This window comes from Heloderma suspectum, chromosome 1 (assembly GCF_057233095.1).
Source record: "Heloderma suspectum isolate Gila_16-S chromosome 1, 16-S_ref, whole genome shotgun sequence".
Taxonomy (NCBI): domain Eukaryota; kingdom Metazoa; phylum Chordata; class Lepidosauria; order Squamata; family Helodermatidae; genus Heloderma; species Heloderma suspectum.
In genome coordinates, this window is record NC_139458.1 from 136,038,476 (window position 1) to 136,057,596 (window position 19,121).

The 19,121-nt window shown below is 45.2% G+C and overlaps 1 protein-coding gene across 1 annotated transcript; it reads right to left on the bottom strand.

The window, feature by feature from the left end:
* Positions 1–5,750: 5,750 nt before the first annotated feature.
* Positions 5,751–18,620, bottom strand: LOC146357962 (acyl-coenzyme A amino acid N-acyltransferase 2-like). The gene is made up of 4 exons (XM_084828769.1): positions 18,500–18,620; positions 16,038–16,522; positions 9,633–9,835; positions 5,751–7,925 (listed from the first exon to the last, which is right to left on the bottom strand). Exons 2-4 carry the CDS (start codon positions 16,498–16,500, stop codon positions 7,335–7,337), a joined length of 1,257 nt encoding a protein of 418 aa, XP_084684895.1. The 5' UTR covers positions 16,501–16,522; positions 18,500–18,620; the 3' UTR covers positions 5,751–7,334.
* Between the last annotated feature and the right edge of the window lie 501 nt (positions 18,621–19,121).

Below are 19,121 nucleotides of genomic sequence, written 5' to 3' on the forward strand. Positions count from 1 at the left end.
TTGTGCCCATGCTCCTTAGAATTTGTTGGACAAATGATTAGGGCCTTCAGATTATGTATCGGTGAACACAAAAGTAAGGTTAGCACCAAGACTCTTGATGCCCTGTTAAGATCACATTTTGGGGAATACAATAATATACCTGCAGATCTGAGGATTTTTTTTTCTTAAGCAGGTGCATACTTCCATTTATAGGGGGCAGGATCCACATGTTTTACTCTGTCAGCGAGATGCATTTTGGATTTTTACATCGCAAACTGTGGCTCCTTATGGGCTTAATTAAAATTTGATTTATCTATGTTTTTGTAAGAAACTTCTGTTTGCAATTACAAATGACTGTTTCTTTAAGTATAACATTGGTTTTTAAGGGAGAGGTGACAGCAGTGGAGATAAATTAAGCTAAATTTGGAACTGCATTCTGTCTGTCCTTGGCCTGTGGAGAGAGGAGTAGATTTTGAGACAACTTGTTTGGGATTTAAAAAAAAAAGTGTTTGATGTTCTGTTGGTAAAATAGTTTACTGTTTAGTATATAGCAGGAGTTGGCAACGAGGTGCCTGGTAGACCCCACTCAACTCTTTCCCCCTTTCTCCTGCTGTCACCAAACCCTTCCTTGCCCTGCAGGTTGCGGGTGGGGGGAAGAGGAGGAAGGAAACAGTGAGCAGGAGAAAGAAGAGGAAGAAATAGTGAATGTTGGGGGGATGAGGAGGAGTAAATAGCAAGCAGGAGGAGGATGCAACCATCCACCCGCATAGCAATTTTTGGTGGTGCCCACAGACATATTTCAAAATGTAAAATGTGCCCATGGATCCAAAAGTTTTACTGGCACTCTATAGTTATTGAAGTCTGAGGTATGAGTTTCCACTGCATTTTCATCTATCTACTGATGTATTTGTAATGTGTGTTTCACTTTAGTATTGACATATGTTTCTGTATTCTGAGTGGAGAAAGTAAATGTATTGTGTATGTATACTGCGTCTTTGTTTTAGTTGGATTGTCCTCCTTTTCCCGTGCCGACACATGCAGACAGCACCTACTCTGTGCCATTGCTCCCTCTCTAGCATGTATCATATCGGCCTCACCCAACTGCACAACAGGCAGCCACATATTTCTTCAGACCTCTGATCATTATCTCGCTTCTCCTGAAAGTGTTAGCTCCTCAAAAATGATCAGAAATGCTACTATTAAGCAAGGCTGGGTTTGCCTACTTTGAAGCTGGGAATCTTTCTCAGTGGGCTGATAGTTATAGATAGTGTCGTGCTTCACTGAGAAAGGCACTTGCTAGAGCACAACTTTGGTTGATTTTTTTGTATGCTAAATAACTTCAGGCACAGGCACAGCCATGTGGGAGCTGCTTTTCTATGAGGCGCTCCCATGGCTTGAAGGCTGGAAGGTGGGGCAACCATGCAAGATTTTCTCATGGAATTGGCGGTCTGCTAGGAGGGATGGGGACAATTCCATAGGGAAGACCTACCTAATTGGCCTGCCCATGTGATTGCCTCATTCACATGGAGCCTAGTCTCATGGAAATGCAGGTTAGTATTGTTCATCAGAACTGACCAATTCCTGTTTTATGTACCAGCAAGTAAAGACTATAATGACATCCCATTTTTGGCTGCCTCATCTTCTAATTCTTTTCCTTTTCCTCATGTAGTGAGGGGTCCCACAAGCTAGTCCAGATTCCCAGATTCCAGGTTTTTTAAAAAGCAGGTCTCTAGGACTTATCTATACCAGGCTTTTTATCCCATACCTTTACTGGGGCTTCTGCTTCTGGATTCTTTGTGGGATTAAGATTGGGTCTTTACATGTGCTTCCCCCCTTTTTTCCTCAGGGATTTCATTTCTCTGCAAGTTCTATATGTGTCATTATACAGCCACTAGATGGTGCTGCGGTTATAGTGCTACTCCGTAATTACATGGCGGGATTGAAATCGCCATTTTTAAATGCTGCATTTACTGCGTTACAAATAAATCCGTGGAAACTTCTGTGAGCAAACTTCTGTGAGCAACCAATCTTGATCGCAGGATAAAAGCTTGGTGTAGAGAAGCCCTTGTCCTTGTAGAACCTGAAATATAAGACAAAAGGTTGAGGCACATTCCAGTCATTTTGTGAGAAACTGAAATTCGGTTTCTCCAATAATTTTGTGAGAAATGAGCCTGCTGCCACTTTTCAGTGTCTTTATCCAGTTAATGAAGTTGCAGCCATGATCCACATTTGGCCATAGAGGCAAGTGTAAAGTGACATGTCTGCAGAAAGGACTTCCTGGTTCTTTTGGAAACCACTTTTTTGTTATCCCTGGAAGCTGTGTATGAGTGCATGCAGGGAATTTAAAATGGTGGTATTTCTGAGCTTTTGGCTATCTCACCTACTTGTGATGGTAGAGGTGTCCCCTTGCTCAGTCAGCTCCCCCTCTGTGAACATTCCCCCCCCCCCACACACACACCTATTGCAGCTGACACATCAGCTCCCCAGCATGTCAGTGTGTTTAGCATTTCAGTTCAAGTGTCTTTATCCATTGAGTTCTTTTTGTGCCTTATAATTACTGGCAGGAAGGAAAGGGGGGTGGGGAGAAGAGGGATTTAGGCTGCAATTCTGTGCATACTCACCTGAGAGTAAGTCTTATTGAACACAATGGGACTTCTTTCTGAGATATACATAGGGTTGTGCTGTAAAACTGCTATACTATACCCACTTACCTAGGTGTGAAACCCACTGAACACAGTGGTACTTCCGAGCAGACATGTATAGGGTTGCACGATTAATAAACATCAGAGGATAGCTGTGTTAGTCTACTGCAGCAAAAACAATAAAGCATCTTGAGGCACCTCACTGTTCTCACTCCCTGCCCCGCATGTACTGTATATAAACCTGAAGCTCTCCATAATACTCCATACGTCTGATGAAGTGGGCTATAGTCCACAAAAGCTTATGCGAGAATGAATGGGTTAGTTATTAAAGTGCCACAAGCCTCTTTGTTGGTTTTGCTGTTAATAAAGTTCCTTTGAATCAATGTTCATGCACAAGATGGAGCCATATGGGTGGGGCAAGAGGATGTTGTTTCAAATGTTTAATATGAGTTATAAGAGTTGGTGTCAGTCTTTGGGTTCCCTTCCCAGGGTCTCTGTAAGATAAATGTCCAGGTAAGGTGCTAGATGCTAAAGGCATGTAAAGGAGTGTACACAGGGGCGTTGCTAGGTTCCTAAAAGATTTGGGGCACAGGCCCATAACACAAATTTGCGCATATATATATATATATATATATATAATACATATCTGACTCTAAGAGCACCTTTTATATATCCGCGCGCATGTGTGCATGCATGTGGTGTGCTTGCGTGTGTGTATAGATGACATACATATATAGAATCATAGAATAGTAGGGTTGGAAGGGGCCTACAAGGCCGAGTCCAACCCCCTGCTCAATGCAGGAATCCAAGCCAGAGCTGTCCAGCCTCGTCTTGAATGCCTCCAGTATGGGAGAGCTCACCACCTCCCTAGGTAATTGGTCCCATTGTCGTATTGCTCTAACAGTCAGGAAGTTTTTCTGGATGTTCAGCTGGAATCTGGCTTCCTGTAACTTCAGCCCATTATTCTGTGTCCTGCACTCTGGGATGATCAAGAAGAGATCCTGGCCTTCTTCTCTGTGACAACCTTTCAAGTACTTGAAGAGTGCTATCATAACTCCCCTCACTCTTATCTTCTCAAGGCTAAACATACCCAGTTCTTTCAGTCTGTCTTCATAGGGCTCTGTTTCCAGTCCCCTGCTCATCTTTGTTGCCCTCCCCTGAATCCTCTCCAGTTTTCTGCATCCTTCTTAAAGTGTGGTGCCCAGAACTGGACACAGTACTCCAGATGAGGCCTAACCCGTGCTGAGCAGAGGGGAACTAGTACTTCCCGGGATTTGGAAGCTATGCTTCTATTAATGCAGCCCAAAAGAGCATTTGCCTTTTTTGCAGCCACATCACATTGTTGGCTCAGATTCAGCTTGTGATCGACAACAATTCCAAGATCCTTCTCACTTGTAGTGTTGTTGAGCCACGTATCCCCCATCTTGTAACTGTGCATTTGCTTTCTTTTTCCAAGGTGCAGAACTTGGCATTTATCCCTATGAAATGTCATTCTGTGGTTCTCTGCCCAGTGCTCCAGTCTATCCAGATCACTTTGAATTTTCTTTCTGTCTTCCGAGGTATTAGCTATGCTGCCCAATTTTGTGTCATTTGCAAATTTGATCAGCATTCCCTGCACCACCTCCTCCAAGTCATTAGTACAAATGTTGAACAGCACTGGGCCCAGGACTGAGCCCTGCGGTACCCCACTCGTTACCTCTCCCCAGTTTGAGAAGGTCCCATAGATAAGCACTCTTTGAGTCCGATTCTGTAGCCAACTGTGGATCCACCGGATCGTTGTTTCATCTAGCCCACTTTGAGCTAGTTTGCTCATCAGGATATCATGGGGCACTTTGTCGAAAGCTTTGCTGAAGTCGAGGTATATGATGTCTACAGTATTCCCACGGTCCACAAGGGAGGTGACTTGATCAAAAAATGAGATCAGCTTTGTCTGGCAGGACTTGTTCTTGACAAATCCATGTTGGCTTCGAGTAATTGCTGCATTGTTTTCAAGGTGCTTCCAAATGGATTGCTTTATCATCTGCTCCAGAATTTTCCCAGGGATTGATGTCAGACTGACTGGTCTGTAGTTCCCAGGTTCCTCCTTTTTACCCTTTTGGAAGATAGGGACAACATTAGCCCTCCTCCAGTCATCTGGCACTTCCCCCGTCCTCCATGATTTCTCAAAGAGAATAGACAGCGGTTCTGAGAGTTCTTCTGCCAGTTCCTTTATGACTCTAGGATGCAGTTCATCTGGCCCTGGAGATTTGAACTCATTCAAAGTAATTAGGTGTTCCTTGACCATATGCCTATCGATCTCAAGCTGCAATTCTGCCCCTTCAGCCTGTACTTCGCCTTGTACTTGGCCTTATAAGAAGTACGATATAAGAAGTGTGCACTGACCCCCCACCCCACTTCAACTCACACCCTGATTCAGCGTTTTGGAAAACATCCCGCTTCTGCTCCAGCCAATTTATAGGTGGACCATTTCAGCTCAGCACCAAACCTGAATCAAGGTTTGGAAAAATGAATCTTTATGCTTCCTGCTGACTACCACGGGAAATTAGAAAAGAACAAGCAAATGTAACTTTTTTCTCTTGGTCAGAACTGGATGATCATTTCAGGCATAGTAGCCCCCCCTAGAAGGGGATTATACCTGCCCAATGTCAGAAAAATAGGTGCAGGGTTATATTTTGATTTTCTTTTAAAGGGAACTGCCAATAACATTTTTATTACTTGGAAGAATTGGATAAAATTTTCAGGATTCATTGCCCCATCACAGGAGATCATGTCTGCCAAATTTCAGAATGATAACTACAGGGGTTTTTGTGCTGGGGTGGCCTTGACATTTTGAGGTCTCCAAAAGGGGCCATACTTATCTCCCTATTTTCCTTGTGGACCATTGTTCTGAAAATTACAGACAGCCTAGAGTTGTCCCTAAGTAAGAAACCAGCAAAGTTTCAGAAGGATAGGTGCAGCAGTTCATGTGAAAGTGGAATTCTCCACTTTGGGGGAGGGAGTGTTTTGCTTTCCCTTCCGTTCACCTTTTCCCCAATAGTTTTTAGATAGGTTTGTATGAAAATGCACAGGTCATTAGAGGTGTCCCCCAGGCAAGAAACCTGCAAAGTTCCTGAAGGATATACATTCATGCATGTTTAGAATTACTAGAATTTATTTATATTTCACCAATGTTAGCAGCAGGGGGACATGGGTGGGAAGGTGCTACTGCACTCATGTCCTGCCTGTGGGTTTCCCATGGACATCTGGTTTGCCACTATGTGAACAGAATGCTGGACTAAGTCGACCTTGGTCTGATGCAGCACGGCTGTTCTTATGTTCTTAAACAGAGAGTGCCTCTGACCATATGCAGAATGCTTTTCTTTCACCACTGAGCACTTACATTCTCCCCCTACCAATTCCCCTCCATGCAACCATCCCTCCTCATCCTACCATCCTTCAGTACCTCTTCATAAAAACAGATGTCTTGTTTTGTGCAACTCTCCTCTACCTCCTCCTTGCTATGTACAGCTCTCATTGAATCTTCCTTCCTGTAACTTCATTTGTGCCAAGACTTCCCCAGGATTCAGCCAATGAGTCTAGTTTCAAAACTAGGGTTAACTTATGGAGAAGCTCTGAGCATGTACTAAGTGTCTTTCCCTCACCACTGAAACGAGAGTTCATGCAAAATTAAAACACACACATACACAAATGACAAAACATGCATAGGACTGAGCTGAAAGGGTAGTCAATTCATTAGATGGAATTGGGTAGGCACTGTATTAAGCCTGCAGTACCATGCTCAAAACTCAGGACTTATTTCTGAGTAAACATGCAGAACATCAGGGTGCGACCCCCACTGCAAAAGTAACTTGTGCTGTCAGTCAGATTTCTTCATAAACAGAACAGAAAGAATCCGAGATTTAAAAAATGTGAATGTGGGAGAAAACAAAACTGACAGATTAATCCATCCCTCATAGATGAAAGTATCATAACCAAATAGGATGTAGAATTGACTACAAGCCCGCCATGTGGCTGGATAGGCTGCTCTGGACTCCTAGTTCCTGTTTGCGAACAAAAGAGCTAAGAATCCAAAAGAGAAAGCTTCAAAGAGCATCTCTACTTCAGCCTAAAATAGCGCATTTTAAATGGGGCTTTCTGCTCCCATTTTAAATGCAGGATCACAATGGACTCCCTTTACACGGGTTTCCTTTCCCCCCTCCTTCTCCCCCTTCCATATGTTTCATTGATCTAGCTCCTGTTCTTGCAGCTTTTTCTTTTTCATGGAGGGAACTCAAGCGGAACACAAATGGGGTAATTTGATAGCTCATTATCTCCAATTTATTTAAAACAGAATAAAGGCCATTTAGTGCAGGAGGTGCCATAGAGGTCAACAGTGTCATCTGAGGGGCCCGCACATCTCTGTGAGTAACCAATCTCAAAAGTAGGATAAAAGCTCCATGTGAGAAAGCCCAAAGAGAATGACTAGCTTATAAACATATAATGAATCCATGTCAATGGACCTCAAATTGGATCCAGGTTTCCCAGATCCAAGACCAACTCTTTAATCATTGGTTCATAGTGGCTCTTTCCTATTATAAAAATGCCCATCTTGTTGCTGACGTGTGACAAAACAGTGGCATAGGGGTACTTTTTCCATGGAAGAAGAAAACCTGCATGCCCTGTGATATTCAGGGGTTAATAGAAGAAGCCACACGACCTGTCTTCCTTCTGACATCACAAATTGCTACTTCTAGCTGGGCCAAGATGAAGCTCAAGGAATTTCTGGATCTCCTTCCAGGCGTGCTCCTGGGCTTTGGCATGGGGCTTCGCTTCACCTCCCCATTCTATAGGTTTACTCAGGATTGGGGAGATGTAGCAAAATGGGCATCCTGGGGTTTGTATTAGGTGCCCAGCCCCTGGATAAGACAGCAGAGTACAATTATTTTTCCCATACTGCTTTGCTCTGGCTATTGCTGTCTCGGCAAACAACTTGCTGTTCATGCTTTGGTCAGCTTCTCCCACCACAAAGAGCACATGCCCCTGGGCCTTCTCTAGAGGGATGGCAGAGGCTTGGTATCTTTCATCCTCCGGATCTCCTATGGTATGGAAAGTGTTCATCACTCCCATGTCATTGAAGAGAATCCTTTCTGCCAAGTAGGGTGCAGCAGGGACATGGACATCATGAAAGCGGAGTGAAGCACCTATCATTCTTGTGGCACCATTGATGCACACAGCAGCCACTATTGGGTCTAAGAAGGTACACATGGCCAGTGCAATTTCTGATCCTCTGCATAACCCAATGACTCCAAGTCCTGGACCTCTTACCTGGGGAAAAACAGACAGACAGACAGTTAAAATAGTTACTTCATCAAGGGTTTGAGAGATGGTGATGCAAACACAGCTTAGAAAAAGGATGGTTTTTACATGCAATTTCTTTTTTTAAAAATTCAGAAACAAGTTTTGCACATTGCACAGAATGAGTTGGTATATTGAAATGACAGAATTTTGGATGATACCATTTTGGAGAACATGTCAACTTTTCTACCATGTTGCTTCCACACTAGAGCCGTTTAGTGCTGCTGCGACAACACTGCTTTTCAATATTAAAACAGTGGTTCCACATGCCACTTAATACAGTGCCATCATATGCAGAAATGTTGTTGCCTCCAGCCAAGACTCTTTTGTAGTGTTTAGTCACAAGGAGGTCCCATTCAACAAAGATCCCCTGCAAGTCTAATGAGTAGCCCCTTTTATTGCTTCCTGTTCAGTATGGCTGGGGAATTAGTGATGAATTATTCCTTAAGTAGTCGGATTCTGTTCTCCCCACCCCCTCGTGTTGAAGGTGCCATCGCAGCAGCAAGACAAAACCTCTGAGTGAATCATTCTGGCTGTGGAATGAGGGATAAACTCCCGGGGGCGTCTACATGGGACTTTTGCGCTGGTTCTACTGTGCCGCAAAGTTGATCAGGTCAGATGATGCATGCCGTTCTCCGTAGCCAGCGCGCTGTTTCTAGCTCTAAAATCCGGTGTTTTGAAACTGCTTTTTGATGGATTATCCCATCATGACTCTTTCACTGCGCTTTCTACATCTGTGTGACACGAACTGCCCTCGGTGCGGGTTGCTGGGAGCACCACTGATTGGCGGAAGGGAAAGTTGCTGGGGGCAGGGGAAGTAAGTTCAATTGTACTTTGCTGAGTACAGCGGAGGGGTCAGGAGAATTCCTTTGCCTATTGATTTAAATATTCACTGCCTACAGAAGCGGGAAGGAGCAGGCAGCTAGCCCTGTCCCTTTGAAACAGAATGTGAAATGGAGAAACAAGCTTACTCAGAAGTAACTCTCTCCAGTTGTACATGAATGACCGTGGGAGCGGGGAGGGGATGGGCAGCCAGCCCTGTCCCTTTGAAACTGAAGGTGCGATGGAATATCTAGCCTGCCCTTCTCATTCATCAAAGTGCTACAATGCTGTTTCAGGCTTCAGATTTCCATATTTGTTGCTAACGCCAATCAGAGTATCTAGCCTTTATCTCTCATTCATAAAAGTATGGGCAGCAGGAGGAGGCTAAATTCCTTGTGGGGAAGTGGAGGCAGCAGCGGCAGCAGCCCTGTTGTTCGCTCCATAGCGTTTAAGAAAAACTACCACATTACTCCTCCATTAAACTTCCCTGAGCAATGGAGCATCAAGAGGGGTGGGAGAAAGCCTCTCTCATTGGTTGAGTAGAATCTATGGAGTTGATGATGTTCATTTCTACTAATGGGACTCTGCCCACTCAACCCAAAAGTAAGGCGATTTCAACTGCAGTTTAACCTTTGAAAAGTGGATTTTTAGGTACTGTTTACTCTACTTTTCTTGCTTCATCTGCTGCTGATGGCCCAAAGCTGATTTCATGAAAATCGGGATAGTATCCTAACATGCTTCTCATTCCGTTTTCATGTAGGTGACCCACTGATGTATTGCAGCACAATGCTGAAGAATAGGAGGATTTGTTGTGCCTTGTAACGATACAGATGAAACCCCCCCTTCCAGGCATACCTTAGGGTGTTTTAAGAGCAGTTTGCATGCTTCCTCAAAATACTCCAGGTCTACTTCTACCAGGTTCTTTGGCAGGTCTTCGTAGGCAAAGAAAGCCAGAGCCAGAACTACAAAGCCTTTACTGGCCAGTAGGCTAGCTCGGAATTCAAAGAGGCCTCCAGACCCACCGAATATGTCAATCACCCCTGGAAATGGTGCAGGCCCTGCAGAGAGGTTCAGAGAAATCAAGTAAAGAGCAAAGGGAAATAATTCCTAACCAAAGACAAAAAAGGGGGCAGCGAATGAAGGTCAGGGTAAAAGAACCATTTTAAATGCTGTGTGAGATATCTCTCTCTCTCTCTCTCTCTCACACACACACACACACACACACACACACCCCACATGCTAAAACTGAACAATACTGAGATGCTTATAAGGTTACAACCTGTTGCCCTCAAGATGTTTTGGACTTCATTCCTGTAATGGCCCCAGGCCTGTAACCAAGCTACCTGTAGTTTTAGAGGGGCCTAGAGATCCATAATGCTGTCTTTTGGTTCATTATTAGTGCAATTCTCTTGCTAGTGGGCTTCTTGGCTGGTAAGATGAGTGAAAAGTTGATATCACCGCCTCAGCCCATTCGATGCTAACGAGCTCTGAATCTTATCAGGGGAAGTGAGGCTATGTCTGTGCTGGGTAGGGATGTTGGAGAATTTTGCCACGGATTCCAGGGAGGCCGAATGCCAGTGCATTTGGCCCCCCAGAATCCATGGCGAAACGAAGCCACCCGCCCCACCACCCCGCGAAATGGGCCCGGAATGGAGTCTACCTTTGTCAGCCGTTCCGGTGATCCTCAAATGGCGGCCGCATCTGTGGCTGCCATTCGCCTCTTTCGAATGGCCGTGATAGGCTACGTAAGTATTTACGTAGCCTATCACGGCTAACACAGGGACGCCATTTACTTCCCTGCAGAGGCCATGATAGGCTACGTATCATGGCAATAGGAAAAGAACGCAAATGGTGGCCGCTGTAGCTGCCGCCATTTGTGTCTGTGTCTTTAGCCGTGATAGGCTACGTATATACTTAAGTAGTCTATCACGGCAAAAGACAGGGGCGCAAATGGCATAGTGGCCACCATTTGCACCCCTGTCTTTTGCCGTGATAGGCTACGTAAATATATATGTAGCCTATCACGGCTAAAGACACGGACACAAATGGCGGCGGCTACGACAGCCGCCATTTGCATCCCTGCACAGCTCAGCGGCTGGATGTCCAGCTGCAGGTGGCCCCGGCCAGCAGCTCCGTGGAGTCGCTGCGGAGTGGAGCTGGCCAGGGAGAATTCCGGGGGGAGGGACGGAGTGCCTCCCCCCCCCGTGGATTGCCTGGTGCGGAGCCAGGTAAGAGTTTTGTACATCCCTAGTGCTGGGAAAGTTCTGATTGTCTCTCCTCTGACATGGGGCTGTTAGTCTGTGCTGGGAAAGTTGCAGATGAATGCTAATTATTGCTTGCTTCTGTCATGCTGCCTCACTGCTAACATGTATGGTATAAAACCCATTGTACCCCTTGGCTCTGGGTTCAGAGAAGCTGTCTGATCCAACCACTGGGTATGCCTGTGTGCTGTAAGTACACAATAAAGTCTCCTTGTAAGCAAACCTGGATCTGGCTTATCACTCTCAGCGCCTCCAAACCTTAGCAGCTCACGGCCGGGGCATATAATCTCCCACCAGCCCCAGCCAGCATACTCCATAGTCAGGAATGTTGGGAGTTGTAGCCCCAAAAATCTGGAGGACACCAGGTTGGGAAAGGCTGAGTTATATGATTTGGCCATAATAGTGGCTTTAAAGAGATCACAAGTTCTTCTGGCCATGCCTGCTGCAATTGTGGGATCCCGGAATGTACCTGATTCAATATGATGTAGCCTGCAGGCGTGGGATGGGGAATGTGTGGCCCTCCAGATGTTGTTGGACTGCAACTTCCATTATCCCTCACCATTGGCTGGCTGGGGCTGATGGGAGTTGCAATCCATCAACATCTGGAAGGCCCTGTCACTGCCACAGGCTAAAGACTGATACTTCCAATGTTTTATGTGAATCAGATCAACACTGAGCACTGCCTTTGTGCAGGAAGATGGGACTTGATGGTAACTGACTTGTGGCCTGGTTTCATGAAGGTGGAGGACCTGTTGAATTGAATTATAGAGGTTGCTGCCCTAGCTACTACATGGACTGGTGCAAGCTAGGGAAGAAATGCAATAGGTATAACTGATGACTGACTGCCATCATCCAAGCTGGAGTGTCTGTGACCAAAGCAGAATAAGGAAAGGGGCATGCAGGCCCATGTGGAGAAGGAAGATGTAGTGAAGAAGAGGAAGGGACTGGTGGAAAGAGTACTGTATTGTTACCTTTGTTTGTTCTAGAGCCTTCTATATATCATATAATTAGAGGCCAAGGGTGTATTTTCACACTATCAGCTTCGCTTTGTTTGCAACTTTGTTGCGATGTTTGCCCAATCGCATCTTCTCCTTTTCCTGTTTCCACACCCCTTAAAGACCCAGCTTATCATCACTGTAGCCTTTGTGCTGTTTCCACTGAGCTCTAATCGAATTATTTTCTTGATTGCTGCGTGGAGTCTGAGTGGAGTCTGGGTTGGGTCTGATTACCTCATCAGTGTTCCCACCTCCTCGGCTGTGTTTCCAGGACAACAGAAAGAGAAACTAATGGAGGAGTACTGGATTTTAAAAAAGGAATCAGTCTTGCTGTGAAGAGAGGCTTCCCCCCTCTCCCCCCCTTTCTCCTTTCCCCTGAAAGTCCACATGTACCTGCATTTCAGGAGTAAGCCTCATTGAGCACAGTGGGAGTTACTTATGATGAGTCAGTATGGATTTGTTGGGAAAGAGAGCAGTAAACACAAAGACAGAAACCAGCCCCCATTGTAACCCACAGGATATCTACAACGAAGCTGTGAAGGACTTCCTTCCTAAGGCAATTCATCGGAGCCTTGTCCCTTAATCACACTTAAGGAATTGGACTTTAATGTGTGCCATTTCAACTGAGGCGGAATCTCTGTAAGTTCTGATGTGGGCATTCAAAGACAAGCCTCATTCAGCACAATGGAAGTTACTTCTGAGGAGACACCAATGGGTTTGTTGTGGGAAAGAGAGTAGTAAACACAAAGATGGATACCAGCCCCCATTTGTATTGGCCCCAGGAGCATAACCAAGTCACCTGTAGTGTTAGAGGGACCTAGAGATCCATAATGCCTTGGTTAAGTTCATTATAAGTGTAATTCCTTTGCTAGTAAGCCTCTGAGCATGTGAAGATGAGTCAAAGGCTGATAATAGCCACCTCAGCGCATTCCTTATTAATGAGTAGAGGACCTTATCAGGCCGTGCCTGGGAAGTGAAGCTATTTGTTTATGCTGAGGTGCAGGTGGCTGTGCTGAGAACCAAGCCCGGCTAGTCTATGCTGGGAATGAACGCTAGATGGTGCTTGCTGCTGTCATGCTGCCTCACTGCTAACATGTATAGGATAAAACCCATTATACCCCATGGCTCTCAGTTCAGAGAAGCTGTCTGATCCAGCCATTAGGTACACCTGTGTGCTGTAGTTACTCAATAAAGTATCTCCTTGTAAGTAAACCTAGATCTGATTTATCATTATCTTGGCACCTCTACATTGAGAGTTTGACGCCCACTGCAGGGGTGATACAATTGGTGCAGCGAGCAGGGTGCCAAGAATACTGCTATGTTCAGATGCCAAGGAAAGGAGATTTCGGTTGTCGGCATGTTAAACTGACTCCCTGTGGTCCTGAGCGGACCGAGAGCATGGCCAGAGGCCGTGAAGGACTGCACACCAGTGGCTCTGGAACCTGCATTGGAATCTCTGCAGCTGGAAAAGTGGTCAGCTAAGGAGGCGCAGGGTGCAAGAACTCTGGCACGGCTTGTGCTGACAGCGTTGCAAGCTGTCAGGCAGAAGGAGTCAGAATGGAGAGAAGAAACAGCAGAAAATCTCAAGGATGAGTTGAGAAAAGAAGATTTAAGGCTGTTAATTAGAGAAACGTTGCAAGACAGCCTGGCCTCTAATGAAGCATGGGAGCGTGAGGCTGAAGGAGTAGCCGTTAGCCTAATGTGTCGAGCTCAGAAGAACTGCCCACAGCATTATGAGGTGTGCAACATCATCACCTCGCCCAATTGGGATGAAATCCCTAAGAACTGGAAACTGAAAATGAAGACCCAAAAGATGAAGACGAGTAACGGAGTAAAGGTGAAGAAGCAGCGCCCAGAGCACAGGCTAGACCCCTCTTAGAGCAGAAAGTGCGCCAGAGGATGGTCCCAAGGCAGAATGAAGCAGAGCAACCATGTTGAAGATCTCTGTCACAAAGCTAACAGTGTTTAGCTTTGAGCTGTTTTAGAATTACATAGAGCCTGTAGCTACTGACCATCAGCTTTATGATTTCTGAAGAGTGTAACCATTAAGCTTTTGCCATGGGATTCCCTGCAACGAAGAAATCTGACTGATTTGAGTGTCCAGTGTTGGACTACCTGAGCATGTGTGCTGAAGAGATCAAGAAACCTGGCAGCATGTTCCTGGCCAGGCCACAACGCTACTACCACGCTCCTGCAAGCTGCAACAAACTGTGTAATCTGGGAGACCCAACCTGATTGAGAGGAAAAGAAGATATCCTAGTACTCTCTTCAAAAACAGTGAGTCCTGAATAGCTGGCTGACTGATGCTGTAAGTAATGTTACAGTTGCAAACTAAGACTGTTTTCCTATTTGAGACCCCAGCGGAAAAAAGCTGACCTGAGTCATTTGTCACCCCTGACAAAGCAAAGATTTGGCTGCCATTTACCTCATTGTGTCTTATTTCAAACTTGGGATTTACAGATACAAATAAACTGTGAAGTTTTACTTTGAAGTCCTGCAAATCACCCCGCCGCCTCCCAAAGAAGATTGATGGCTGCATAAAGAATGCAAGTATAAGGCGACCCCCATAAAGTATGTCCTTGTAAGTAAACCTAGATCTGATTTATCACTATCTTGGCACCTCTAAATTGAGAGTTTGATGCCCACTGCAGGGGCGATACACCATTGTAACCTGCAGGATCTCTATAACAAAGCTGTGAAATACTTTCTTCCTAAGGCAGTTCATTGGAGCCTCGTAATCCTGCTTGGTCCCTTAATCGCACTTAAGGAATTGGGCTTTAACATGTGCCATTTCAATTGAGGGGAAATCTCTGTAAGTTCTGATGTGGGCATTCAGATGCAAGCCTCATTGACCGCAGTGGGAGTTACTTCTGAGGAGACACTAATGGGTTTCTTGTGGGAAAGAGAGCGAACCCAGCCCACATTTTAATGCATAGGATTTCTATAAGGATGCCGTGAAGGAGTTATGTCCTAAGGCAATGGATCAGAGTCTTGAGATTGTGCTTAATCACATTTAAGGAACTGGACTTTGATATGTGCCGTGACAATTCAGGGGCTTCTCTGTTATTTCTGTAGTCATTGAGAGGGCAAGCCTAATTCAGCACAATGGGAGAAAACACCCCTTGACTGGGGTCATGGGCTATGTTCTGGACTGGTGCTTATTTTCAATGATGTTTCAAAAGTTGGTCCCTTGGTATCCTGCTCCAAAACAGTGATGAAATTTCTGGAAAACGGAGGGAAAGGGTTGGGTCACTGAGGTCAGAGTGACACACCCACAAAGGCGGGGCTACACGCCCCATGGGCAGGTCTATGATACCGAACCCAGTGTGGTTGTGGAAACAGGTCAGTAATGGAGCCAAAGTAAGCTGGAAAAGTCGGACTATAAGCAGTCTCATAAGAAGCAGTTTTTCCATGTTAAAATGCGGGGCTGGTGCTGAATGGCCACGATGTCATGGAAACATAGAGACCTCACCACGCAGCCAGGTTGGAGTAAATCGCTGGTGGAAACACAGCTCTTGATGAACTCTCTCAGATCATCCTCTCTGCAATGAACACTGCGTATGCTCTAGAACCCAAAGTTCTACTCAGGTAGGTAACACATGACTAGATAAATTAAGTTGACTTTTTAATTTTATTTGCGTGTACGTCTGCGTGTGTTATGTGAGAGTGAGAGTGAGAGAGAGAGAGAGAGAGAGAGAAAGAGAGATTGTTACTTTCCCTTCTTTCCCTTTTCCCCCCATCCCTCCCCTCTTTGTAGTTGGACATTTGGCTGCAGTGTTTTAAAAGGGAATTGTCATGAACTCTTTCTGTTGTGACGGACTGCATCAGCACAAAACTACCATTGGTGTTGTTGGCATTTTCACAATGTTTTTGTTGAGTCCTGGGTTTGTGGGATTTGGGCAAGAAAATCTAAAACACTTTTATTCCCCCCCCCCCCAGTCCGGAACAACGAGAGACTGGGGCAGGGAGTAGGACGGACGAGAAACAGAACTGAGTTTTCTTACCTGGAGGCAAGAAAAGGGTCCCCCGAACACGGCCCGTCTTGATCGGGAAGCGTTCCGTTCCAGGGGCCGCATACCATCTCTCCACTGTACAAGTGGCCAGCGGTGCCACCAGAGGTGATGGGTACACGTTAATAGAGTCAAAGAGGTTGATCTGGACATGGAAGGGGCTGTTCATCACATCGCGTTTTATCAGCCTGTGGAACATCTTCTCCGGCTTCAGAGTGCAGAAGAGGCCCATGGGCCACACGCCTGTGTAGTTGCCTCCCAGAGCAGAGGCCTGCTCCACATCCACTTCCCCTGCGTCGTTTGCCTGGTAGATGGCTATGGCTTCAAACTTCACTCCAGTTTCATCGGCCAGCAATGCCTGCAGGGTCACGTGTTGGGAGGGAGCCAGGCCGGAGGCATGAATCGACACAGGCGAGTCGGCTAGCGCACTTTTAGGAGTGGCGGTGAGATGAGCCATGGTAGCCAGCCCTTGACAAGACCTGGGGAAAGGGAGTCAGTGTTGTTCATCATGAAACCCACCTTGGGACCCATGAGTACTAGCTGGGGAGGCCTCCTTATCTCCCAGACAGTAATTTGGGCCCTTAAATCTGTGGCTAAAGCCTCCTGCATATGGTATTGCCAGTCGTGAACCGGAGCACAAGACAGCTGTAGCATGTGGCAGGTTTCAGGGCTGACAGTAACAAGGAGCATAATACACACGCTGGGGATCTTTCTACGACTATCAACATTGCCGATACAAAGGCCCAAAATTACGTGAATAGTGCCTGTATTATACTAAGATATACAGTCAGAGTACAGCAGTGTGCTCTTGGCATGGCTCCCTTTGAAGACAGTTTGGAAGCTGCAGATGGTGCAAAATGTAGGAACCAGATGTCTGAACATGTAACACCAGTTCTGGCTCACTTCCACTGGCTTCCTGTATTTTTCTGAGCCCAATTCAAGGTGGTGGTTTTGTCCTATAAAGCCTTACACGGCTCAGGACCGAAATACCTGATAGGGCGCCTCTCCCAGTATGAACCTACCCATACACTAAAATTGTCATCTGAGGGCTTCCTCCAAATGCCCCCTCCAAGGAAGTTTCAGAGGTTGGCAACAAGGGAGAGGCTTTCTCAGTGTTGGCCCTCCGATTGTGGAACACGCCCCACTGAGGTCTGCCTGACGCCATCAGCATCATTGGTTCCATGTTAGGTTAAGACTTTCCTCTACTCATAGGCATTTGTCAGCATATTATAAGATTTTAACTGGCCCAATGATTTTATTGTTGGGTGTTGTAAATTGTTTTGTAAATTGTTTTTATGTTCTGTTCTATATTGTATTTCTAAGGTTTTAATCTTTTGTAAACTGCCCAGAGCTTTGGCTATTGGGCAGTATAGAGATGATGATGGTGGTGATAATAATAAATCACAACCATGTCAATGTTTAGATAAAAGCATAAACATTATTATGTGGAATGAATACTGTCAACCACATTCAATAGATACTATCAAGATAGGTGAACAGGGGTGACTGTTCTTTGTTACTATCTGCTTCCTTTGGGCGCCAGAGGTCTAGTGGTAAATTTTTAAGTATGGACACATGCCATGACAGTCCCCATAGCCCAAGGAGAGACCAAAAATTCAGGCAGCAGTGTTGATCCATATGATCAAACCTTTAGATTGCTCATAAAATTACACTTATATTTTAAAACTTTTAAAAGTAAACTCAGTAAATTTGTAATTATTGTCTGAATAGATTAGAACTACATTAAATGACTGCTATGGCATCAAAAATGCAGGACTCTATAAAACAAAACCCACACTGTCAAGAATGCACAAAGATGACTCTACTCACATGTAGGGAAACTGAGCATAAATGTCTATCAGTAAAATATACTTTAGATAGATAATTTTAATGAAGAATGAAAAACTAACTATGCTGGGAATCTTACAGAGAGGATTTAAAAAATATTTTTCCCATGTCTTTGTTATTTCCAGACACTTTACATCTGTAGTCTTTCTATAAAGGTGTTCTTATTACATCGCTTTTAGAAATCATTTTGGGTGGAGCAAAGTCTGGGTAACAATATATAAATACTTTGTCTTAAATTCTAAAAGAAAATATTTCATAATCAAAAGCTGTTCAATTTTCCCAACTTTTCAAAACAAATGAACATCCAGGGAAAAAACATTTTTGCTGAATTTTCCATTTTTTTTCTGGGCCTTCACATCTCTAGTACTGAGTTGTGTGTGTGTGTACAACTACAGTTTAAAACACTTCATACAAGTTGTAAAACTGTACCCACTGGCATTTAAACTGCACTTGGAAGGAGTTTCTCTCTTCAAAGGTGGGGGGGAGGGAAGGTGAAGATCCTCCTTTCCCCAAGAGTTCACCAGTACTCCCTGTTGTGCAGACAACAGGGACTGAATGGATCCCACACTTACTGTGACAGGGACTTCTTGTATCAGTCTCCTTCTTACCTGCTTTCTGTGGTGGTTCCCAGTCTTTAAGAAGTGTGACACCTTTTTGATTTGTGGCCTCCTGGGAAGAAGGATTGGTCTGTCTGTCGGATTTCTGTTATGCCTGTTTCAGCCAGGCAGTGCCTCTGAACAATTCACGCGAGAACAAATGGGACGAGGAGGAGGAGGCGGCGGCACTGCAGCTGTATTGCATTACTACATCTGCATTCTTTGAAACCATATTCCCAAGCTCTCTCACTCTGTTGCAATTGCAGCCCACAGCCACAGAGCAGCAGAGAGGTGAGCCCAAGTGGCTTTGGGCAGATGAAATATCATCTCCCCCTACCTTATATTATTGAAGGAGCAGGGATTAGGGGCATAAGCAAGAGCTGGGGCTCCCCACACCATGAAATGTGAAATGGGTGGATGGGCAACTTGTGACCCGCCAGCTGTTGTTAGACTACAACTCCCATCATCCCTCACCATTGGCTACACTGGCTAGGGCTGATGGGAGTTCCAGTCCAACAATATCTGGAAGGCCAGAAATTGCCTGCCCTTGTTGTAAAACAAGAATAAAAAACATCTGGAGTCCCAAACACAAAAGACCCATGCTACATGTAGTTTGAATCTAGCCTCACCTAAC